The sequence below is a fragment of the Rhineura floridana genome, chromosome 17 (genome assembly GCF_030035675.1).
Source record: "Rhineura floridana isolate rRhiFlo1 chromosome 17, rRhiFlo1.hap2, whole genome shotgun sequence".
NCBI classification, from domain to species: Eukaryota; Metazoa; Chordata; class Lepidosauria; order Squamata; family Rhineuridae; genus Rhineura; species Rhineura floridana.
In genome coordinates this window covers 24,379,405-24,404,780 of record NC_084496.1, presented here as the reverse complement: position 1 = coordinate 24,404,780, position 25,376 = coordinate 24,379,405, and the positions used below count along the sequence as shown (strand labels likewise).

The 25,376-nt window shown below is 43.4% G+C and overlaps 1 protein-coding gene and 1 long non-coding RNA gene across 10 annotated transcripts in view; one reads left to right on the top strand and one right to left on the bottom strand.

The window, feature by feature from the left end:
- Positions 1-7,142: 7,142 nt before the first annotated feature.
- B9D1 (B9 domain containing 1) lies at positions 7,143-21,224 on the bottom strand. Of its 2 annotated transcripts, XR_009759401.1 has the most exons (8): positions 21,040-21,224; positions 16,185-16,253; positions 14,594-14,705; positions 13,646-13,742; positions 13,086-13,148; positions 11,125-11,192; positions 10,311-10,516; positions 7,143-7,534 (listed from the first exon to the last, which is right to left on the bottom strand). XR_009759401.1 is itself a non-coding variant. In XM_061599733.1 (7 exons), the coding sequence occupies exons 1-7, from the start codon at positions 21,103-21,105 to the stop codon at positions 10,371-10,373; spliced, it is 621 nt and encodes a 206-aa protein (XP_061455717.1). In that variant the 5' UTR covers positions 21,106-21,224; the 3' UTR covers positions 9,009-10,370. The 2 variants fall into 2 exon arrangements, 1 of the variants encoding a protein (XP_061455717.1); XM_061599733.1 differs by lacking the exon at positions 7,143-7,534 and having other exon boundaries at positions 9,009-10,516.
- The window catches only part of LOC133371853 (uncharacterized), a 32,326-nt gene continuing 27,632 nt past the window's right edge, over positions 20,683-25,376 (top strand). For 2 of the 8 annotated variants that reach the window (XR_009759408.1, XR_009759405.1), the window contains exon 1: positions 20,940-21,361. This is a non-coding gene — a long non-coding RNA (uncharacterized LOC133371853). Of the gene's footprint in view, positions 20,838-20,927; positions 21,362-21,386; positions 21,478-25,376 lie in introns of those variants that run through there. The other 6 variants (XR_009759404.1, XR_009759406.1, XR_009759409.1 and 3 more) reach the window with 6 other exon arrangements.

Below are 25,376 nucleotides of genomic sequence, written 5' to 3'. Positions count from 1 at the left end.
CAAGGCAAAGAGAATTTGCATTGTGTCCTAGCTGAAGTGCAGTCTGCCAGAGCGCTGTCGAAAGGGAGCAGGCGTTGTGCTAGAACACTAGTGTGATTTTGCCTCTATCCCGCAGCAGCATTGGCTTGTAGGAAGTTACCTTGCCAGACTTGCTTGAAGTCAGTGGCATGGAAGCCAAGAAGCATACAGTCGATTCCTTGCAACTGAGGGGACTCAGGACTCCCTGCTTCTTAACTGTTCATCTTCCATGCCATGGGGTAAACGTCACTTTTGAAACTGATGCGTTTCAAAATTTGTTTATACAGTTATGGCTACCCAGAGCAAATAAAGTAAACAAATCCTTATTTTAACATTAAAAAATCCTACACAATAACATTGTGTTTTTAAAGAAAATGTTCATGGTTAAGTTGGAATTGACTTCTGGATCAGACTTGTTCTCTGTTGTTCCAGAGCAGGTGTGGGGAACCTTTGGCTCTCCAGATGTTGCTGAACTGTAACTCCTACCTGCCATTAGCCATACTTGCTGGGGCTGGTGGGAGTTGTAGTTCAGTAATATCTGGAGGGTTTAAAAGGTTCTTCACACCTGCTCTAGAGGGTAGGCCTAGAACCAGTGGGTGGAAATTGCAAGGCACCAGATTTTGGCTAACCATTTAAGAGAAAATTCCTAACGGTGAGAACTGTGACAGTGGAACAGATTGCCTCAGGAGGTGTTGGGCTATCCTTCGCTGGAGGAGTTAAAGCAGTGGTTTGGCAGCCATCTGTCAAGGATGCTGTAGTTTAGTTGCAACCTGCATTGTAGATCCTGAGCTGGGGGTTGGACTAGATGACCTCTAAATCACCTTCTGAGTTCTAAAGTGCTATGATTTTGTGTCAAGCTGTGTTGGATTTGCTCACTTATGCCACGCATACAGCACAAGAATTTTATAGTAAACAAATTACACATCAGCTGTAGATGTATGAACTCTGCATCAGTCTAAAGCTGCAGTTCTGTATGCACTTCTGGGACTAATTGCCCCAAGTACGGATGAGGAAGAAATTAGATTCAGTTCACATTTAATGCCAAATTTATCAAATTCCCATCATATGAAACAATATGCGAACCAAAACACAGCTATCCTTTGAGATTCGCACTTCTCTGAATTTTGTGATGGAGTTCTACCAAAATGCATATATTAGAAGTGTGCTTAAAAATATTGGCAAACATGGCATATAAAATGCATTATATTAGGCGAAATTGCTTGCAAAAATATGTGTTAGTTAAAACTGCCTACAGGTTTGTTAGGAGAAATTCACATGAAAATGTTGAAGAATTTTCATGATTTTTTTTTTAAATCGCACGTTTCTGCAGAATTGGAAACATCAGAAGCTGAGAGAACTAAAATTGTTAGATGCTTCTGTTCCTACTCCTGAGTATTGCAAGCTGCTTAAGTTGTCCTTCAAAGCTAATAGTTCATCCTCACCACACATTGGTATTAAGACTGGAACAGAAATACAAGTTTGCTATTTCAACTTGGTGTGCTCCTTTGAGCAGTTCAAAGTGAGGAAAACATTCCTGCTTTAAAGGCTCTGTGAAGAACTGGTTCAGCAATTAACCAAAGACATCTGCAGTTTGGCCTTTACAATGAAAAGTGGCCTTCCATAAATTTTAAGTGGGCCATAAGATATTACATGTTTGCATCAAGTTCAGATTTCATTTTAAACCAGTTTTTTTTTTTAAAAAAACATTCTTATAGCGCTGAAATTTGAAAAATCCAATTTGATTTAAAAAAACAACAAAATTATGTTTGTACACCCTGGTTAGCAAATACTGTTTAAGAGGGAACCTGGCTAGTCTGAACGTGGTCACTGATGTATCCTTTAACTACAGTTTAAGCAGGAAGGGGATTACTTATGGAGGACAGAAGTGCAATCCCATGACCCTCTCCCAGTCTCTCTTAAGTGTGGGTGGGTGAGAGAGTGAACCAGTGTTGCATCTGCGATGAACTGGGTGAATTCAGCTGGATGCAATGGCCCTTATGACTCAGTTGAAGTAGCTCTGACTATCTCAAGACAACGGTTACAACGTCAACTCTTCTCTGCGGCTGTCACTATTTTTTCATGTGTAGCGTTTATTAACATGACATCAACTCTGGCGGAATATCTAGTTTTATTTTTCGTGGCAAAAATATATACACGTCTAAACAGTGTTAACACTTACATATACATACATATAAAATGTTGGGATGATTTCCTTACTGGTTGGGAGCAGGTTGCTTTTGGTTGGATTTGTGGTATTGACATTTCTATTGTATGAATATAATTTATCATTTCTACTGTTGCATCAAAATGGTCTGTATCTGCCCTTTTTTCTTCTTCCCGGGCCACAGAAAGGTGGTGGTCAATGAACCGTAGACAAGGTGGGGCTTGTACGAAATGGCTTGCTTATATTTCAGACTGTTGTGACTTTTCAGACTGTAGATGGAACACTCTGGTGCATTTTTGGGGCCTACTCACTGATATTTATGTTTATTATAATTAGAATGTGTTGCAACAATTAACATTTATTTATGCCAGGGCAGGGAGATGTGATAGAAGTGTATGTAGATGTGATAGAAGTGTATGTAGTTACCTGACTTAAAATAAAAAGAAGCCTGAGGTGGCTTTCTACAGTCAGGAAAGGGGCAGAAACCCTGGAAGATCTGGATGGAGGGGAGCCGTTGACCAGACCTGGTGGTGGTGGTGGTGGTGATGGTGAGGTAAGAGGTCATCTCTGCCATCTGTACTTAACCACCTTTGCAGTAATGACACTGCCCTGCCCTGAACCAACATGGTGGCCTCTCAAGAGATACTCTTGTGTGCTTGTTGGCTGGTGATGACATCAGCTCCTTGCTTTGAGTCTTCTGAGTGCTCTTATCAGACTCTCTGTGTGTTCATCCCAAGACGGTCATTCTCCTAAATCGTAATAGTGCTTATCAGGCCAAATGATAATCTTGCCTTGCTCATCGTGATGGTGTTTGGTGATACTCTAGCTCAGGAGCAGTGAATGGTGACTCATTTCTATTTCTATGCAGCTTCTTGTGTGCAAGGCAGTACTTCATTTGTTGATCAAGAAGCCCTAAGGAACAGACCTCCTGGGAGTCTCACCCTCTGAACCTTTTACAGCAGGGATGAGGAACCCATGGACCTTCAGATGTTTCTGGATTCCAGTCCCCAGTGGCTATGCTGACTGGGCTAACAGGAGTCCAACAACATCTGGAGGGCCACATGTCCTCCCCTGTGTCATCTCTAAATCTCAGAGGCATGACTCGGGGAGAGACGTGAGAGAGGCATTGTGTCCTTATTTAGACATCATCTTAGCTAGCCTGAAAACACAGAGAACAAACTACTGCCATGATGTGAGGAAATAAAGCTTCAAGTTGCTGCCTGGAAATATTCCAGGACCGAACTCCAGGAAGATCTGGCTGTAATAAAAGTACAGAGGCCATGTTCTTTGGGGCAAGCACGACAGCTCAGTGGTAGAGCATCCGCCTTGCATGCAGAAGGTCCCAGCTTCAATCCTTGGCATCTCTAGGTAAGGCTAGGAGAGACCCCTGTATTAAATCTTAGAGAGCTGCTGCCATTCAGGGATTGCCAATCAGGAATTGCTAACCAGTGCCCCCAGGTGCCATGGTGCCTGCAAAGGTCTTACTTGACACCCCAGGGTTGCTCAAGCATGCACTCTGTGTGTGATTAGATTGATTAGATGCACTTAGAAGAAAAGATGTATGTGTAGAGTGTGTGCGCATGTGGATGTATGTGAGAGAGTACAGAAGTATGTATGAATGGTCTGTGAGAGGAAAAATGTGTGGCTGTGTATATGTGAAGTGTCTGTGTATGGATGAGAGATCCAACTGTGTCTGGTCTGTATATCTGTAGTAAGTAGGTGCATGTCCTGGATGTGACAGCAAGTGTGATGTGGCCACCTTGTATATTTTTCCTGGCACTGGTGAATGCTTCCTGTTGTTAGACAGCGACAGTATCATGTTGTGTGTGTGTGATCTCTACAAGAAGCACGAGCAGAGCATTGCTGACTTCCAACAGCAAGCATGAGGATGTTGGGGGGGTGGAGCAGAAATGATTGTACTCTCTCTAATGTTGTGTTATGCCATGCCCTCCCCATTGCAGCCATGTTGTGTTCCGCCATGTTCTCCATGGCAGCCATTTTGTGACTGGCACCCATAACGCTTTCTCAAAATCTGAAATGTGCCCACTGGTCCAAAAAGGTTCACAACCCCTGGATTAGACCGTATTGAGCTAAATGGAACTAGTGGTCTGACTCGGTTCCAGTGGTGGCTGGGGGCACCATGTTGGTGGGGCAATGGAATCTGCTCTGGGGTTTAGCCTGAACTTTTGAGGAGCTGGCCAAGGTGCTTGGCAGTATTAGAAGCAATATGTCTCTAAATTCCAGCTGCTGGGGACCACAAGAGAGAGTGCTGTTGCCTTCCTGTCCTGCTTGTGGGCTTCCCAGACTCATCTGGTTGGCCACTGTGGGAAAAAGGATAAGAACATAAGAAGAGCCTGCTGGATCAGGCCACTGGCCCATCTAGTCCAGCATCCTGTTCTCACAGTGGCCAACCAGGTGCCCATTAAGGGAAGCTCACAAGCAGGACCCGAGTGCAAGAACACTGGCTTTCAGAGGCATATTGCCTGACAGTGGAGGTAGAACATAGCCATCATGGCTAGTAGCAATTGGTAGCCTTAGCCTCCATGAATTTGTCTGGTCCTCTTTTAAAGCCATCCACATTGGTGGCCATCACTGCTTGTTGAGGTGAGTTCCATAGTTTAACTGTGCGCTCCGTGAAGAAGTCCTTTCTCTTGTCTGTCCTGACTCAGTTTCATTGGATGTCCCCGAGTTCTCGTATTATGAGAAAAACTTTCCTCTAACCGCTTTCTCCCACACCATGCACAAATTTATACAACTTTTATCATATTGCCTCTTGCTCGCCTTGTCTCCGAACGACTCCCCTTTTCTGGATTAGATGTGCCCTTGGGTCTGAGTCATCAGGCCTGCTCCTGTATCCTTAGAAGGAATTTCTGCCGGTTTTGAGAGCATTGATCTGGGCATACCCTGTTCAGTGTGGGAGGCAGCTGTGTCTGGAGAAGATGCAAGCGAGGGGCTGGATGACAGAAACTCAGGAAACACTTAAAGATTACATTGCATGTTTGCTTTGGGCCCCTTCCAAGAAGCGCACGGTGACCTGCTTGGGTGTTCCCCTAAGCCCCCTTTTCATCCTCAAAGCAGCCCTGGTAGGGTAGGGTAGACTGAGAGGAAGGAACTTGTGCAAGGCCACCCACTGAGTTTCATGGCCAAGTGGGGATTTGAACCCATGTCTGAGTGCTCTTTCCACTTCAAGGCACTGAAGGGATGAAAACTTAACAGATGTAACACACTGCAACAATACTACTGCAGCTTCTCGAGTTCCCAGGAGAAAGTGGCTGCGTTCAGTTTCCCACCTAGTGATTAATTTTGCATCAGTTTTGTCCCTGCAATGATCACCACAGCCATCTGTTCCCAAGCCTGACATACCAGCAAATCTGGCTCTCTTACCCCAATCCCCAAACCAGGTTCTGATTCTTCCTGTTTTTAAAGCAGAACATTTTGTCGCCTGTCCTTCTAGTTCAATGTTGTTTGGGAAATTTTTATTTTTCCTTTTAATGTCTTCCTCTCCTTTGTGATTGTTCTGCCCTCTTTAGCTCTTGTTTCTGCCCGTTTTCAATGCTGCAAGATGCTCCCAGGGAGCTACATAGCTGAAATCTCTCACTTTTTGCACTTTGGAGGCACTGATTTTAAATCTCCTGGCAGGCAGAATATCCCAGTTACTTTAACTGGAATTTCACTGGGGGAAAAAGTTACCTTTTGATGGTTTTGTTGCTAGTATAGAGAGAGCATTTAGAATCGGGTTCTGTTTAATTGCACTGTAGCTGAAGATGCCTGGGATTTAACTGGGTCCTTTTGAATGCAAAGCATGTGGGTCTACCATTGCAAGGTCCAGCACATCAGTGAAGAAGGCCTGCAGATCAATGGTAGAGTCACATGCCTTGCATTCAGAAGGACCCAGTTAAATCCCAGGCATCTCCAGTTCCAGATGTGAAGAGACAGACTTTCTTACAGCACCCTCCAATCCAACCCAAGATCTGCCAGGATGAGTAGAGCTTGGAATAAGTGGATCTTGGCTCTCCTGGTGCAAGTCCCTCATCTTGGCTCAGCTGATGATAAATTGGCACAGCGCCCTTAACCCGGCTGAACTGGGGCTATGCTGGCTCAGCCAGTGGAATTTAAGGTGGTGGAATTGCACCAAAAAAGTGGTGTCCTGGGGAGACTTGCACCTATTCCAAACTGTTCAGCTTGGTCATGTTTTGAGGGCTCAGTCCTCAAAACTCGAGCCCACTTTCTTCTGCCTGTTCAGCTGACAGTAGCCCCTTCCCAGAGGCTCCTGAACAGAGTTTGGAATATGGGTAATTTATGCTGGTTTAGGAGTTAGGATTGCTCTGTTAGCCTGAGACCTTGGAGAGCCAGTGCCAATTACAGTGGACCAGTACTGGGCAGGGCAGACAAATATTCCAACCTTGGTGTAAGATTTTTGTGGTCCTTTCCCATATCAGTCTTGGGGCTGGCTCTGCTCCAGACATCAATTCTTCGTTTGGCATCCCGTATCGGGTTAAGGAGAAGGGCCTTCAGAGTGGTGGCTTTCTGTTTCTTTCAAATTCCTTGCCTCCATTTCATAACTCGCCCGGTCACTCAGTCCTTGGTGTCTCGCAGTTGAACACGTACACTATGCTTTGTGGGAGAGGAGAAGTTCTCTTTTGGCCTCCCCACAACCTGATGTTCTCCAGATGTTTTGGATTGCAACTCCCAACTGATAGAAGTTGTAGTCCAAAACATCTAGAGGGCATTAGGCTGGAGAAGGTTGTTCTGTCTGAATGGTTCATTTGCACAGGCAAGTTGTTCCTCAAAGCAACAGTTGTCAAGTGATGTACGTGAATGGGTGTACGAGTCCTAAGATGTTTGTTTAGGAAACCCTTTGAGGAATTTACTCTTAGCTGCATTCATTTTCATTTTTGTGGGGTAGGGGGGTTCTTGCAATGATCAGAGCTACTTTATTTTCTGAAAAAGGGCCATGAACACTTTTTGGCTTGTTTTACATTAAAACAAAACTGATGTATTCTTTGCCCTGCGTACAAATCTGGGTCTGTGCTGCACCCGCCCTGCTATTTCCAAACTGCATAGTTTTAAAAGATAAAAATGGGACACATTTCATTTCCTTGCTGCCAAATCTAGTGCTTTTGATAGAGAGAAGAGTGTGGACAGACCTGTTGTCTTTTGACTTTTCTGTTATCTCATTCATAACAGTTCATCTGGATATAGAATGTAATTGCTTGGGTTTTTTTTCCCTTTCAGTTTCAGAGAAATGTAAAATAATCTTGATATTATTCCCTTTGGTGTGTTAAAAGCTGTGGGGATTCTCCTTTCCATCACTCTCTTGGCAAGCAGCCCAGACCAGCCAGCTGGAGTTCCCTGAAAAGGTCAACATGATAAGCTGTAACCAGATATGAGAACAGGAAGTTATGTGCATGCAAGGACAATCGGTATCTGGTTAACATGGAGAAAAAGCTGGGCAAATATCTCAATCTTCCTTAAGAGGAGACCCTCTGCACTTTGTTGCAGGGAAGAGCATCTCTGCTTTGACTTTTTTTGAAACGAAATATACAATAAGATTCTGTGTCAGTCTTTTCACTTGTATCCTTTTCAAGTCTGTATGAATGTTTTAGATTTGTAAAAATAATCCCTAGCCTTTGGTGCAGTAATGTTCTCCCTGTGTGGGATGGCCAGTCTGGGCTGTTATAGCCACAGGCAGAGAATCTTGGCTAGCTGTGATCTTTGGCCCTGGTCTGAAAGCACCCAGCTCGGGCTAGCCAGGCAGGAACAGAGCAACACAGGCAGCTGGCTTCCACGGAGTCATTCCGTTGATCCATCTAGCTCAGCATTGTCTATGCTGACTGCAGCAACACTCCAGGTTTTCTGACAAGGAGTCTCTCCCAGCCCAGCTGGAGATGCTTGGGATTGAACCTGGGACCTTTGGCATCCAAGGCAAATGGTCCACCATTGAGCTTAGGCACTACAGCGGATATGTTTTCACTTCTTGTGCACCTATCTTCATTACCCCCCTCCCCCCCCCCAAGACAAGAGCCTAGGTAGATTTGGTAGGGGAAGCTCCTCATTCAGTTGCTGTCATGCCAAATCGTAAACAAATGCCCGTTTCCCCTGCTGATGCTATTTGTTGCTGTTTGCAGTATGTAGCAAATGTCACACAATCTTGCCATTTAATTGTGCTACACTCGCTGCATCAAATCAACTAATTTAAATTAGTTTAGGTTAGTGCTGCTAGGCTTTCGGAGCTCTGGCTCCCCCTGCTGTAATTGGGGAGTTTGCAAGAGCATGTAGATCTGCCAGTTTAACAGTTTCTCATTTGTACTACTCCAATTGCAACTGCGCTTGCTGAATTTTCTTCTTGCCTTCTGAAATCTCCATAAAACTTTGCCAGATATTGTTTCATTTATTCTGTTTAATGAGACTACTGTGGCTGTGTTTGCATGTCATGGTAAGTGATGGTTGATGACTTTACTACGGATATGCAGATCTCTCTCACTTTGCTCCCGTCTTTACTAGTGAGTGGAAACAACCATGATCCCTGTCTTATTTTTATGCCCAAAAAGGGGATAGTGATTTGTTTTGCTCTAAACAAACATTGGCAAGCCAATGTTGTGGCTTGGTTGGGGTGAAACAAACCACAGTGTCTGGTTTGGACATCACTAAGCCCCAAGGATCAGGTTTGTCGCTCTTGGTCACTAGTACCAAAGGACAAAGGTAGGAGCGATCTGCACATTCAATGTACGAACATACCCAAAGTGATTTGGTAAGAAGAATTTTCTCACCCTCCATTTTCTTCAAAGCTTGCAACAATAATAAAAAAAAGACTATTGCCCCCATAAATGGGAAAATCTTTTATTTAAAAGTAATTGTATAAAACAGCATAAGCAAAAGAGTTCTCTCTCAACCCTTCAAAGTACACTGGACAGATCAGTAGGAATGTACAAAGCACGACGTTTGGTGAGAGAAACGCTAAACAAAGCCATTATTTTAATAAAGCACACTATTGCTTCTGTAAATAAGTAGTGTTGTTCTTTTAATATCTTACAACGAACCAGTTTCAAATAATATGCACACTGTTCCTTACGCCCAGCTAGTCTTCTGTTCCCTTCCTCTTTTCTGCTAGTCCCACATTCATTGTGGCTATTAAACCCACATGTTCACTGGACAACAGCACTGTGCCTCTTTACAGGGCTAATTTAAACCTGCTCTTGCAATTTTGCTGAAATGGGATAAAGGGTGTGCTGGAGGGAGGGCTACAAGACGGTTTCTCTCCTCTCCCCAACAATCCTGCTTGATGGAGTACAGTTATAAAATTGTTTTAAAGCTCTGAATGTTTATGGAGGGGTCTGAGCACAGGCAAAGAATTATGCAGGATTAGTGCCGGGACTGTGTGTGCCATGACATGTTTCGGGATATACAGGAATGTTCCCCTGAAGAAAACAGTTGTGTGTTGGGACTCTTTGCCAGTTAGACATAGGAACTCTTGCAAATGGCTTATTGTTGAAGCAGCTGGCAGAGAGGAGGTACATTTTCAAGTAATGCTCTCCTAAGAAACAAGACCATAGCCTTGTCTCCTACTGTGCTACTTTTCTGTATGCATGGAACTTTATACGAGCAGACAGAAATGAGTCATCCACCCTCACCTGTGGTCTAAAATGGCGCAGTCTAGATTTCTGCCACCGTCATTGGTGTAGAATGGCTCTTAGTCAGTATTCTGCCTTAGGGGTAGCCAATGTGGGACTCCAGCTCCCATCAGCCTTGGGCAGCAGAGCCAATGGTCAGGGATGATAGGAGTGGTAGTTCAACAGCACCTAGGGGACACCATGTTAGCTACCCCTGCTCTACTGAGGAGAGGAAAACTGCCCTCTCTGCTCTTCATGTGATCAAGCTAAAGAGGGTGGGAAGGTCACAGTGCTGGGCTGGTTTTAAGCCTCTCTGCAATGTGACTCACTGCAGATTTTGCCCCTGCAGGCAAAATAAATGGATGGTTGGGTTAACCCCCCCCCCCAATATTGCTTGCGGGAACAGAAACAGCCTATAGTAATGGGATATCTGAAATGGTCCTAAGCACCCCTGTGTAATCCCCATTACAATTATAACAGGCCTGAGGTAGCATATGGAGCGATCCCAGGTCAAATACCTTGCAGGGGAGTAGATCATCCCAAGCGATTTCAAACCAGCCTGTTTGAGAACCTCGTGTTTAGTATTTATGAATTCCATCCGTCGCCGATGTTAGCGAGGGGTTGGGCATGCTAATGGGGCTCACATCGTAGCCCAGCTTCTTCATGTCCTTGGTCACCACGTTGAAGGAGAGAGTGACGAACCCTTGCGAACGCACCCGGGTCACTAGAAGAAGGCAACCCCCAAATCAGTAAATGTTGACTTGGCTCTTCGAAGAAAAAGCCATTTAAAAATCTAAGGGCAGGAGTTTAGTGCATGCCTCTAGAAGACCCAACAGCACGTGCAACTGCATTTAAAAGTGCTTGAAAATTTAACCAGAGTTACGAAGGGATGACTTAGTGGAAGAGGCTGCGCATTTAGGCCCCCTGCTAACTGTGGACATCTTATCTTGGCTAGTCATACTTACTTACATATATACACTGCAGCCTGTGTTGCAATTCCCCTCTCAGACCAATCCTGGCCCTCCCTACTGCACTTCAAGCTTTAAGGTAACTTGAAAAACAATTTATAAACGAAACCAGATGTTGCCTTATGTACCTCCACCACTTAACACGTCCCACTCTGTTTCATCCCATCCCACAAAAATGCTCTGACATCCTCAATCATGAGCACATTTTGAATTTGGCCACTGTTTCAATCCTTTGCCACAGGTTTTGGGGGACTGGACTTTGTCTTTATGTCTGCAGGGCCTGGCCCACAGATAAAGGAAGCCAAATTCATTTCCAGAGCACAGACTGAGCAATCCAAAGGACATCTTCTTCCCAAGCATTTACCTTCGCGGCCTTCTCCTTGTGCTACCACCTTGGGGTCAGTGAACTCTGGACGTCTTCCCATGAGCCAGCTGGGAAAAAGACAACGGAAAAATAGGGAATTGTGAAGGTGGAAAGCAGTCCCACAGTTCATTGATCTAAATCAAGGTGGCGAATCTTTAGCTGAACTACAACTACAAGGCATTTTAATCTAATTTTAATTTAGTTCTTAAGTTTGCTGTAATTGATTCTGATTTATTATTTTTATTTATGTTTTTGTTGTATTATATTATGGAATTTTATTGTTATATATTTGTATTCTTGTTGTACACAGCCCAGAGAGCTATGCTAGTGGGGCGGTATAAAAATTTAACAAATAAATAAATAAACTTCCATCAGCTCCAGCTGATGGCCAATGGCCAGGAATGATGGGTTGTTCAGGAACATCTGGAAAGCCAAAAGGTTCCCCACCTCTGATCTGAATCCTTCAAAACCTAAACCTGTCAAATTTTCATACAGCCAAAAACCTCAGAAGGTCAAGAATCTCAACCCTTAAATCCCTACTCTTAAATATTCCCTCCCCTTAAATATTAGACAGGCGCCATCTCTGTTATCTTTTCGGTGCCTACTGAAGACCTGCCTCTTTCAACAAGCCTTTTAAGTAGAGACCTTCTCCCAGTCTGCTTCTGTGTTGGAATTTCTTTTTAATATGCTTTTAAACCCCCTTTTTAAAAACAATATGTTTTAAAACTTTTTTTAAGTCTTCAAAGCTTTTTTTAAAAATGTTTTTAAAGTTGTTTTGTTTTAATGTATTTTAATGTCTGTTTTTATGATGTTTTAAAGTGTTTTTAGTTCTTTTGTTTGCCGCCCTGGGCTCCTGCTGGGAGGACGGGCAGGATATAATTCAAATAATAAATAAATAAATAATCTCTCTCTCTCTCTCTCATCCCACTCCACAAGTTTAGCCACCCACAAACTCTCTCAACCCTTGTTGAAAACCACATAGGACACTGCCTTAAACTGGGGAGGGGGGGGAACCTGTGGCCCTCTAGATAATGGTGGACCATAACTCTTATCATCCCTGATCACTGGCCTTGCTGGCTGTTGGGAGTTGTTGCTCAGCAGCATCTGGAAGGCCACAGGTTAGCCACCTTTAGTCTACACTGACTGGCAGCAGCTCTTTGCCATTTCATATGGGGAATCTTTCCCAGCCATATTGGAGGTGCCAGGGATTGAACCTGGGACATTCTGCATGCAAAGCGTGTGCTCTGCCACTGAGTAGTGGCCCTTCCCTCCCTTTCTCTCACTGGGCCCGTAGCAAAATTTCCTCTGCCGCAGGTTGCCAACAGCTTAAAACATATCCTCCCACCCCTGGCTAACAGTGTGCTTTTTACAATGTACTGTACAGGGATCTATTTATTTATTTATTCAGCTTCTATCCCGCCCGACTAGCTACAGCTCTCTGGGTGGCGAACACGAATATCATAAAATCACAGATGCAATAAAATCACACAGTACAATGCAACAAGTAGTATAAACAACACAAACTAAAAACAATACAACATTACCTAAAGTAAAAATTAACTTAAACTAAAATTAAAATTAACAATAAAATTAAAATTAAATTAGCTTAAAATGCCTCGGAGAAGCCCCTTCCCTCCAACACCCGGAGAGGCCATACACTGTAATATAATGTTACTAGGTGTGTGCCTGCAAGTGTGGTTAGGGGGAAGCTGGAAGCTACTGGCATACTGCCCCAGCAGACTGTTTGTGTAAGTTGAGGGTTCTGTTCAATCACCCAATTGCACAGGGCCTCGTTCGCACAATTTGCTCCCTAAATCACGAACAGAGACAAGCACCTACGTGCAACCAGGCAGTTATACGGAGCTTCCTCTTATTAGTGGCAGAGAGAAGCTCATTTTGCTCCTCCAGCAGGCAAAGCGACAGCCTGGGACAGAAGGGCCGCCAATTTCATCTTTCATTACCTTGTAAACTTCTGCAGCTTGGATGTAGATTCTGGAACAAACATTGGGATGGTCCTTCTGTGCCTGAAACAGAATTGAGGTCATCCACATTTGGTAGCTGAAGAGCTTAGAAATAATGCCAAAAGTAAATGTTAAGAATGTCAGTGCTTTTCCCCTTCCTCAAAGCCAGAAAATCTCATGTACCCCTTGGCAGGAAAGAAAGGATTTGATTCTACTTGGAGTCACTAACAACGTTAATGAATAAGAGATAACATTGCAGGGGCCTGTCCAAGTCCCTTTTGGAAGAAAGGTGAGAGCTACACTTTAAAGAAGTAACGGTGACATCATCTCGGTGGGCCCACCCTATTGGCTCTGCCAAGAGATCAGCTCCATGTGGTTCTTCTTTTCCCTAAACTGTTTCAATGCAAGCTGGCCACTCTGTGTAACCGGTGGATTTCCCATAATCCAGGGGTGGCTTCTTTCTCACTGTTTGGATGCCGGTTTTCTAGAATCCAACAGCTGAAGACGGTAATATTCAACTGAAAGAAGGAGATCTGTAAGGAAGACGACTGTGTACTCACCTCCCAGGAGTAAAAGGAATATGAACAGCTCCATAACCTCGAACTACGTCATTCCCAAAAAGGTCAGGGCCATACACGCTTATGACTATCTGAGGCCCTGAGAGAAAAAAAAGGACAATCAGTCCAAGGGGTGCTGCAATGCCATTCTGATGGGTTTGGCTCTTTTATTTCTTAGGCTTGTTATGCCAACCCAACTGGTTGCCGTTGGGTGGGGATAGCAGCTTTGAAGTTATATCACTTGCTCTCAGTGGCTAATAATTCCTGTATTTCTGGAGTTATGCCAGGCATTAAAGCCCCAGATTCAACACCTATTCGTCTTAGGTAACACATCTTAGGTAGCTGGTAAAGACCACTTTGCCAGGCACTTGTGGTCTGTGGCCTTCTAACGGGCAGGGCTGTAAAGAAGCAGAACTGGGGAAGATTCCTCCTTTGATGGATTCAAGATACAGGTCATGACAGTCTTGATGGGAGGAGGACATCCAAAATAAAAATATAACCAGAACCTTGCCTTTAAGGTCATGTACCATCCCTCTTTGCCTGTCCTCATAACTAATAAAAGTAGAATAAGTTACGCAATTTAAAAAAAGTTCAAAGGTGTTTAATTTGCATAATTTGTAGCGAGCACAATTCAGCTTTGCTTGGTGAAAAATCTGGGTTGCTGTGGTGCATAATTCTGAGATCTTTTTTAGGACAGACCACACTCTTCCCATTTTATTTAGATGGGATCAGAAGGCCCGTTCCATCCATTCTGTCTTTCCTTTCAGATACCTGAACCTGAGAGCTAAGGGCTACTAGAAGCCCTCCATATTGGCTGTACTCCAAACAAGTCTCTATCATACACGTAGTGCCTTGTATGCACACACTTAGGGGACCAATCTGGGCACCTCAACCTCCCTGTTCCTGTTAGTGGTTGTCAAGCTCCAGAATCCTCTCCTTTGCTTCACTTACAGCCAAAAGGATTAGTGCTTTTGAAGGTGATGTCAATGGGAAAATTCCACACCAGGTCTTGCTGGATATCTCTGTTTTTAGAAGTGATCTGTGAGATTCCTTCTTCCAAACCCTAAAAGTGAAAGGGAAGGTGAAGTCAGATCTGTTTATTTCGTTTTTACAAATATTTCTATTCTACTTTTGGAAGGAGAGTCCAAAGTTTAGATGAAAACAGCCACAAATCTTCCTGGAAACTGGAATGGGCTCACAACACCACCATACGATTTGTAGATAACAGAAATGCCCATTCTTGGTTGTAATCCTTTGTTGTGCTTCCCCAGGGAGCCTCCACTGTCCACTACATCTAGGGCTCTCCATATGTTGGGCTCCATGCTGGACGGAGTTGATGGGAGTTGGAGTCTGACAACATTTCAGGGGCCACATGCCACTGGTGGGCCGGGCCAAAGACAAAAGTAGGAAGACCAACAAATGTGAATTTTACTTTTTGTTCATTGCACTCATTTATTAAATTTATATCCTGCCCTTCTTCCCAGAAGGAACCCAGGGCAGCAAACAAAAACACTAAAAACATAATAAAACAAAACATCTTAAAAAATATATTAAAACAACGTTTTTAAAAACATCGTTTTAAAAAAGGCTTTAAAAACATCTTAAAAAGCAATTCCAACACAGACACAGATAAGGTCTCTACTTAAAAGGCTTTTTGAAAGGGGAAGGTCTTCAGTAGGCGCCGAAAAGATGACAGAGATGATACCTGCCTAATTTAAGGGGAGGGAATTCCAAAGTGTAGGTGCCGCTACACTAAAGGTCCGTTTCCGATGCTGTGCAGAATGGACCTCCTGATAAGATGGCATCTGCAGGAGGCCCTCACCTGCAGAGCGCAGTGATTGACTGGGTATATAAGAGGTATCCTGGTCCCAAGGTGCATAGGGCTTTGTACACCAAAACCAGAACCTTGAACTTGGCTCGGTAACTAATGGGCAACTGGACTAGTTACTCACACATCTTTCTCTCTCTATGCCATCCAGGCAAGCAAGCAGCATTACCAGAGTTCAAGGACACATTTCAGTCAGGCAAAAACACTCGAGGGGAGTGCCAGGGGGTGGGGGGTGTGGCTTGGGTGAATGTGTGGCCTGGAGATAAGGGCCAGATAAAGAGACCTGGAGATTTGCATGGAGTGAAGGAAATAAGATGGGGAGGGGAAGATTCAAGGTACTGGTGTTCAAGCTCAGCAGGTCTAGCAATTTGCATGTGTTTTGGATCAGACTTGGGAACCATTTGGTCCAGCATTCTTCCGCAAGAGTGACTGGCCAGAGGCCTCTGGGAATTCCACAAGAAGGGGGTGTGAAGGCAACAGTCCTCTCCTGTGCTATTATGCCTGGCATTTGGTAATGACAGGTAGGCTTCCTCTGAAAATGGAGATTCTGCTATGGATGTTGACTGGTAATAGGTCCACTGTCTGCGAATTTAAAACACAGTAATACAGAACGGATAAACAGAATACAAGCTGTCGAGAGAAATGCAGGGTCTGTGTTTCAAGCAAAAAAGGGCATAATTAAGGAAGTAACAAGATGACTAGAAAAAGACTTACTGAAGTTGGAGCCCAATCATAGCCATACACAAAGCAGTACTTGCAGTAGAGGTCGTCAAACTCTGGGAACTGAAAAGAAAAATGCCATGCTTTAAATCTTTCCACACAGCTCTATATTGCTAATCCAGATGTGTGGGTTGGGCCAAGGCTCCATGCTTTCAAGAGGTGCAATAGTGGAAGACATTACCACACACGCTGAAATGATCTGAAGGCTTTTCTCACTTTTATTAACACCAGCCAACATAATATATTGGTCTTTCTTCATTGTAGATCACATCTACACGATACATTTAAAGCACATGGCTTCCCCCCCCCCAGAATCCTGGGAACTGTACAGAGCTACACTTCCCAGCACCCTTAACAAATGACAGTTCCTAGGATTCTTTGGGGGAAGCAATGTGCTTTAAATGTATGGTGTGGATGTAGCCTTTGGCTCTGCCAGCAGCAGTTAAAAGCACAGAAGAGCTAGTGAAAAAAATGGCAACCCAGTGAAATACCTTTGTTTTGCCCTCTTAGGGTGGGGGGCATGGTGACAATCCTGTCAAAAATGTTCCCTTTATGGCCTCTGGCAGGCTTTTTCTCTTCAGACTGTTCTGTATCCCAGTGATTTCTTTTCCCATAGGGTTGCCACCTTTCATTTGTGTTTTTTGTCTCTGTTCCTGTGTCTTTAAAGAACTGCCTGGCAGAGGCAGAAATTTCACAGGGAAAGCTTTCCTTGGCACACTGATCACTGGGAGTGATCTGTTGCCTTTTAGACTTGGCAGAGCCAACAGGAACAGCTGGCAAGCCAAGTTCTAGATCAGCGGTTCCCAAACTGTGGTCTGCAGACCACCAGTGGTCCGTGACCTTCATTCAGGTGGTCCACGGTGTACCTGTGGGTTGGTGGTTGAAGACTGGAGGCAGCACACCTGCTACATTAAATATCCATGTTGACTTTTAACAGCATTTTTCCTGCTTTTTTATTGTACTTTCTTGCAAAATCTAAGAAACCAAAGAAGCAATAAAAATACAATTAAAAATCACACAGCATCTAGCACAGCACATTACAATTGCTACAGTAGGTAGAAAAATCATTAAGTGGTCCACGAAGACCTTCAGCAATTTTCAAGTGGTCCGTGGGGAAAAATATTAGGGAACCGCTGTTCTAGATATAACAACTAAATCACTGAAGTCATCCAGAGGAGTACTGTTAGTTCCTCTCAAGCAGAAGTTGGGCACTTAGTGTTGGTAGTCCCATGCTGTGGAACGCTCTTCCGGCAGAGATTTGCAGACATCCTTGCTTTTGACTTTCAGTTGTCTCTTAGAGACTTTAAAAAAAAAATGCTGACAGGTCATTGATTAGCCGTTCACTTTAATGATCATTTGCATTGCTTTAAATGGTTTTTTTATGTTTTATTGTTGAACACAGTCATGTTATTTTATGAGAGGGTGGCATATAAATACTTTGCCAATACTTGCCAGCTTCGATCTTCCTAACTGTGCTCCTGCACCTTTCAATAGCAACTAGAAATTTGTCGTGTGAAACTTTTCCTGATCTAAAGATAACAATTATGAGTTTAATCTACTGCCCAATTATTTTTTGGTAAAACCAGCTCCTGCTAAAGACACAGGAAGAAAAAAGTTGGCAATCATATCGACATCCAAACTAGGAAATGTGGTAGTAATGGGTGACTTCAACTACCCGGACATAGACTGGCTGCATATGTGTTCCAGTCATGACAAAGAAGCAAAGTTTCTAGATATTCTAAATGACTATTCCCTAGACCAGTTGGTCATGGAACCGACCAGAGGGACGGCAACCCTGGACTTAATCCTCAGTGGGGACCGGGACCTGGTGCAAGATGTAAGTGTTGTTGAACCGATTGGGAGCAGTGACCACAGTGCTATTAAATTAAACATACATGTAACTGGCCAATTGCCAAGAAAATCCAACACGGTCACATTTGACTTCAAAAGAGGAAACTTCACAAAAATGAGGGGATTGGTAAAAAGAAAGCTGAAAAACAAAGTCCAGAGGGTCACATCACTCGAAAATGCTTGGAAGTTGTTTAAAAACACTATATTAGAAGCTCAACTGGAGTGCATACCGCAGATCAGAAAAGGTACCGCCAGGGCCAAGAAGATGCCAGCATGGTTAACGAGCAAAGTCAAGGAAGCTCTTAGAGGCAAAAAGTCTTCCTTCAAAAAATGGAAGTCTTGTCCAAATGAAGAAAATAAAAAAGAACACAAACTCTGGCAAAAGAAATGCAAGAAGACAATAAGGGATGCTAAAAAAGAATTTGAGGAGCACATTGCTAAGAACATAAAAACCAACAACAAAAAATTCTATAAATACATTCAAAGCAGGAGACCATCTAGGGAGACAATTGGACCCTTGGATGATAAGGGAGTCAAAGGTGTACTAAAGAACGATAAGGAGATTGCAGAGAAGCTAAATGAATTCTTTGCATCTGTCTTCACAGTGGAAGATATAGGGCAGATCCCTGAACCTGAACTAACATTTGCAGGAAGGGATTCTGAGGAACTGAGACAAATAGTGGTAACGAGAGAGGAAGTTCTAAGCTTAATGGACAATATAAAAACTGACAAATCACCAGGCCCGGATGGCATCCACCCGAGAGTTCTCAAAGAACTCAAAGGTGAAATTGCTGATCTGCTAACTAAAATATGTAACTTGTCCCTTGGGTCCTCCTCCGTGCCTGAGGACTGGAAAGTGGCAAATGTAACGCCAATCTTCAAAAAGGGATCCAGAGGGGATCCCGGAAATTACAGGCCAGTTAGCTTAACTTCTGTCCCTGGAAAACTGGTAGAATGTATTATTAAAGCTAGATTAACTAAGCACATAGAAGAACAAGCCTTGCTGAAGCAGAGCCAGCATGGCTTCTGCAAGGGAAAGTCCTGTCTCAGTAACCGATTAGAATTCTTTGAGAGTGTCAACAAGCATATAGATAGAGGTGATCCAGTGGACATAGTGTACTTAGACTTTCAAAAAGCGTTTGACAAGGTATCTCACCAAAGGCTTCTGAGGAAGCTTAGCAGTCATGGAATAAGAGGAGAGGTCCTCTTGTGGATAAGGAATTGGTTAAGAAGCAGAAAGCAGAGAGTAGGAATCAACGGACAGTTCTCCCAATAGAGGGCTGTAGAAAGTGGAGTCCCTCAAGGATCGGTATTGGGACCTGTACTTTTCAACTTGTTCATTAATGACCTAGAATTAGGAGTGAGCAGTGAAGTGGCCAAGTTTGCTGATGACACTAAATTGTTCAGGGTTGTTAAAACAAAAAGGGATTGCGAAGAGCTCCAAAAAGACCTCTCCAAACTGAGTGAATGGGCAGAAAATGGCAAATGCAATTCAATATAAACAAGTGTAAAATTATGCATATTGGAGCAAAAAATCTGAATTTCACATATACGCTCATGGGGTCTGAACTGGCGGTGACCGACCAGGAGAGAGACCTCGGGGTTGTAGTGGACAGCACGATGAAAATGTCGACCCAGTGTGCGGCAGCTGTGAAAAAGGCAAATTCCATGCTAGCGATTAGGAAAGGTATTGAAAATAAAACAGCCGATATCATAATGCCGTTGTATAAATCTATGGTGCGGCCGCATTTGGAATACTGTGTACAGTTCTGGTCGCCTCATCTCAAAAAGGATATTATAGAGTTGGAAAAGGTTCAGAAGAGGGCAACCAGAATGATCAAGGGGATGGAGCGACTCCCTTACGAGGAAAGGTTGCAGCATTTGGGGCTTTTTAGTTTAGAGAAAAGGCGGGTCAGAGGAGACATGATAGAAGTGTATATAATTATGCATGGCATTGAGAAAGTGGATAGAGAAAAGTTCTTCTCCCTCTCTCATAATACTAGAACTCGTGGACATTCAAAGAAGCTGAATGTTGGAAGATTCAGGACAGACAAAAGGAAGTACTTCTTTACTCAGCGCATAGTTAAACTATGGAATTTGCTCCCACAAGATGCAGTAATGGCCACCAGCTTGGACGGCTTTAAAAGAAGATTAGACAAATTCATGGAGGACAGGGCTATCAATGGCTACTAGCCATGATGGCTGTGCTCTGCCACCCTAGTCAGAGGCAGCATGCTTCTGAAAACCAGTTGCCGGAAGCCTCAGGAGGGGAGAGTGTTCTTGCACTCGGGTCCTGCTTGCGGGCTTCCCCCAGGCACCTGGTTGGCCACTGTGAGAACAGGATGCTGGACTAGATGGGCCACTGGCCTGATCCAGCAGGCTCTTCTTATGTTCTTGACATACCCTGGTGATATCTAAAAATTCAATGGATTCTCCACACCCCCCATTCAAGGTTCTTTTCCCTCTCGCATCTCCATACTAAGGCAGAAGTCCAACTAGTCAAGCTTTTCTAGTCACATCTCCCTGCTGCGAAGAGCTGTCCCTGTTGAATTTGTGTCTGTAGGGCAGCCGAAAAAGCCACAGAGGCAGGGCCGGCAAGAAAAGATGGCAACTCTAATTGCAGGCACCTGTGTGAAAACCCATGCAAATCTCCTCTGCTGCTCTCCATGAAATTACTTTCGCCTTGCCCGCGAAAAGATAAACCTGTTGGGTTTCTGTCTGTTGTGCAGGTGGTAAGAGGGATGCCGAGGGAGAGGCGTGGCCACACACTCGTTGTCCGAAAGGCGCAAGATCAAGGTAAGTGAAAAGGCGAGCGAGAGAGAGCAAGAAAACACTCCCTCCATCGAACTTGGCTGCACCCACGGCCTGGGTAGAAAACAGATGGGAAACACCATAGCGACCACGAGAAAAGGGGGGGCAGTGAAGAAAACGAGCGTCATTTTCTCTCCATGCCGGGACTCCTTTTTCCGGTGGGGCAAAGATAGCCCTTGCTTCTCACCTGCGCGCTCTCGATCTGCCCGTTGACCATGAGAAGGAAGACGGTGGGACTAGCGGTGGCTGCCATCGGCTCTCGCAGGCGCGGAGAGAGACCCCGTCGTTATAGGCCGCGTCGTGCGCCTTCCCTAGCAACAGCGGACGGCACGTCGTGGGGGACAATCTTTTTGGAAGGCGAAGGGATGGGGCTGGGCTGCGCGTGCGGCCTGAGTCAGCGGCACACGAGGAGGGAGTTTTCATGCGAGCGGCGTTGGAGGAAGGAGTCGCAGTAGAATGTGAATAAAATAGCAGCATTAATAGTACAACACGGGATTGTCCACTGCAGGGTCTGCAAAACAATATTATTAAATGAAATTAATAATAAGATGTATAATAATAAATACTATGGTGCTGTTCTTGTTGGAATAGTAACTGTAGCAATATGAAATCGGTTATTGTTTTGGTAGGTTGTTTTGATTGAATTTAGTTTTGTACTATTGTCGTGGGCACGCTGAAGCCTAGATACAGTATATATAAGGAGCCCAGGGTGGGAAGTTAACTTGAGTATATATATGAACGTAATTGTGATTAACAAAACAGAGGTATTTATTGTATTAACAAAACGTTTCAGCTTCCGCTGCTAACATACAAATGCTGTTACCAAGGTGGCAGTTATAGAGCTTTGAGGATGGAATGCTCAGAGGGGCTTCATTTGCAGAAGCTAAGTAGTGGTGGTACTGGCCTCCAGGTTCAGGCCATGTGGTGCCAATGTGTCCAGAGAGTATATCCAAAAGTTCTCCCTTTTGGTCAGTGCTGCTGGATCTGTTGGCATCTCTATCATTGTTATGGAAAAGTCCAACAGGCTGTGACCCTCAATGTTAAAATGCTTTGCAACTGGTTGCTCCATTTTTTTGTCAAAATTGCCAACTTGTGGTTCCTGAAGCGTGTGCGTAGGTCAGTTGTGGTTTTTCCTACGTACTGGATATGACAACCTGGTCTTTTGCATTTGATGGCATAAATTATATTGCAGGACCTGCAGGTGATGTTCTGTTTGATGTAATAGGTCCTGCCTGTCCTAGTACTAGTAAAAGTAGCTGTCTCCCTGAGGTACACACAGGTGATTACAGCGTTTGGAGTGACAAGGATGAGACCCAGGATTGCTGATAAGTGGCTTAAACACAGCTCTCACCAACAGTCGGCGCAAATTAGGAGGCTGGCAAAATGCTACAACAGGAGGCCTGCTGATGGCTCTAGCAAGATGTTCAGAGTTGGCCAGCAATGGGTAGCTCTCCCTGATTGCTCGGTGATAGTTAGGAGATGCTCGATGGAAATCTACCACAAATGGAATCCGTTACTCTCTGCTCTTTGACACCTCAGTATGATGGAGGAGGTTTTCTATGGACAGAATGGAGGCTTGGTGGATGTTGCACTCAATAATATCTGGAGGATATCCTCTTAAAAGAAGGTGTTCTTTAAGTTCATTGATTCTTCTTTGGTATTTATCTTCAGTGTTGCAAATAAGTTTGATTCTCAGAGCTAAGCTATACACAATGTTTTTCTTTATATGCTTAGGATGGCAGGATTTCCAGTTTAGATAGGTGTGGGCATCAGTGGGTTTGCTGTAGAGATCAGTGGCTATTTTGTTGTTTTCAATGGTGAGAAGGACATCCAGAAAAGGGATGTGCGGATTGTTATTTGTACTATTAAATGTAAACTTAATAGATGGATGGATAGAGTTGATGTGATTTTTAAATTGTTCTAAACTCTCTTTACCATTTGTCCAGACCATAAAGATGTTGTCAGTGTATCGCCACCATATAAGTGGTTTGTTGATCTCCTGTTCCAGTTTACCCATAAAGAGATGTGCATATGATGGAGCCATGCAAGTCCCCATAGCTGTGCCTTGTAGTTGCAGGTAGTGTTCTCCATTGAATGTAAAGTTGTTACAAGTCAGGACTAGTGTAGCTAAAGTTGTGATAACCTCTGTTGGAGGATTGTTTGTATTCCTGGTGTTAAGGAACTCATTTAAAGTCTGAATTCCATCATTATGTGGTATATTGGTGCAAAGAGATGTGACATCTTAAGTAGCTAGTACAGTATTGTTGTGGAATTGATACTGCTTGTTTAAAGACTCAGTTTTAAGCAAGAAGTCCTTGGTGTCTTTGATATATGATGGGAGGTTTTGCACCATGTTTTGTAAATTTAAGTCAATGTACAGAGAAATCCTTTCAGTAGCTGTGTTGTTACCTGAGACAATTGGGCGACCAGGATTATTGGCCTTGTGGATTTTAGGCAGCATGTAAAACCTTCCAGGGGTGGGATTTGGATTAACAAGGAGACCAGCAGTCTCCTCTTTAAGAAGTTTCCTACTTGTAAGGTTTTGTATAGATATGATACGAGTATTGAGATCTGTGGTGATGTCTTTGTCAAGAAGTCTATATGTTGTTTCATCCTTTAGTTGTCTTTGACCTTCTGCTATGTAGTCTGTAGTGTTAAGTACCACAACAGTGCCACCCTTATCCACAGGCTTGATGACAACATCCCTTCTCATCTGAAGATTCTTTAAGGCTATTCTTTCTTCTTTTGAAAGGTTATAGTGAGTAGGTGTTGGTGTGTGGTTGTTATTGACTCTGTTTATTGATAAGGGAAAGATTTCTAGGACTTGATTCCTGTTAATGTTCGGTGCCCAAGTTTTAGGTGGCAGAAACTGTAGCAGAGGGTCTCTATTGTAGAGGTCTATGTTGTTCTTAGTGTCATCATAAAAAATTCAGCCAATCTGCATCTCCTTTCAAATGCTTTGATGTCACATTTCATCTGTGCTATATTGTGCTCTTTAGGTGTTGGGCAGACGTTGAGGCCTTTGAATAGAAGCCTAATTTCATTAGGTGACATTTTGCCTACGGTGAGATCTATTGTTGTGGAGTCATTTCTGTAAGTTAGGCCAGGTGATCTCGTTATACATGTGGAAGTTTTTGGAGTAACTCTTTATATATATAGACAGTTTTGAAAGCAACAAATAGAACTTCACCCAAGCTTGCTCTGGATCCCTATAAGTAAGGATTCCGTTAATTACCTAAAAATATATGCATGTAATTGTGATTAACAAAACAGAGGTTTTTATTGTAATACCCAAATGTTTCGGCTTCTGCCTTCACCAGCTGCTAACATACAAATGCTGTTACCAAGGTGGCAGTTATAGAGCTTTGAGGATTGAATGCTCATAGGGGCTTCATTTGCAGAAGCTAAGTGATGCTGGTACTGTCCTCCAGGTTCAGGCCATGTGGTGCCAATGTGTCCAGAGAGTATATCCAAAAGTTCTCCCTTTTAGTCAATGCTGCTGGATCTGTTGGCATCTCTATAGCTGTTATAGAAAAGTCCAACAGGCTGTGACCCTCAGTGTTGAAATGTTTTGCAACTAGTTGCTCCACTTTTTTTTGTTAAGATTGCCGATTTGTGGTTTCTGAAGCGTGTGCGTAGGTCAGTTGTGGTTTTGCCTACATATTGGATATGACATCCTGGTCTTTTGCATTCGATGACATAACTTATATTGCAGGACCTGCAGGTGATGTTCTGTTTGATGTAATATGTCCTGCCTGTCCTAGTGCTTGTAAAAATGGCTGTCTCCCTGAGGTACACACAGGTGATACAGCATTTCAAGTGACAAGGATGAGAACCAGAATTGGTGATAGGTGGCTTAAGCACAGCTCTTACAACAGCACCACCCTTATCCGCAGGCTTGATGACAACATCCGTTCTCATCTGAAGGTTCCTTAGGGCTATTTTTTCTTCTTTTTTCTTTTGAAAGGTTGTCATGAGTAGGAGTTGGTGTGTGGTTGTTAATATATATATATATTCAGGTAAATAAATTTGTGGAGAATGATGGGTTATACATTTAATATAACAGAAATAATATGCTGTTATTATTAACAACAACAATAACTTCTTTTATACACCTTTCCTCCCAAGAAGCATGCAGGGCTTCCCCTTCCCTTCATGATGTTATCCTTGCAACAACCCTGTGAGGTATGTTAGGCTGAGAGACAGTAACTCAAGGCTACCTAGTGAGATATATGGCAGAGTGGGAACTTGAATCCTGGCTTCCCAGGTCCTACTCTGACATCTAAAAACTAAATTTATTTATTTATTATTTATAAATACATTTGTATACTGCTATTTTGTTAAAAACATCAAAGCAGTTTACAAGACGTTAAAAACAACCACCAAAACAATAAAAACATTAAAAATGCAATAAAATAAAGGTCAACAATTCCAAAAAAAAATTACACTAGTAATACAGTATTTTAAAATGATTGAATAATACACTATTGTTGTTCATGCTTTTTTTTTCTGAAGTCCCAAGCA

Coding starts and splice junctions, on each gene's coding strand:
- B9D1 (XM_061599733.1), bottom strand. CDS start 21,105: ATGGCAGCCACCGCTAGTCCCACCGTCTTCCTTCTCATGGTCAACGGG. Junction 13,743..14,593: donor AAGCACTAATCCTTTTGGCT/GTAAGTGAAGCA, acceptor TTTTTCTCTCAG/GGCCTCAGATAGTCATAAGC. Junction 13,149..13,645: donor ATTCCTTTTACTCCTGGGAG/GTGAGTACACAG, acceptor ATTCTGTTTCAG/GCACAGAAGGACCATCCCAA.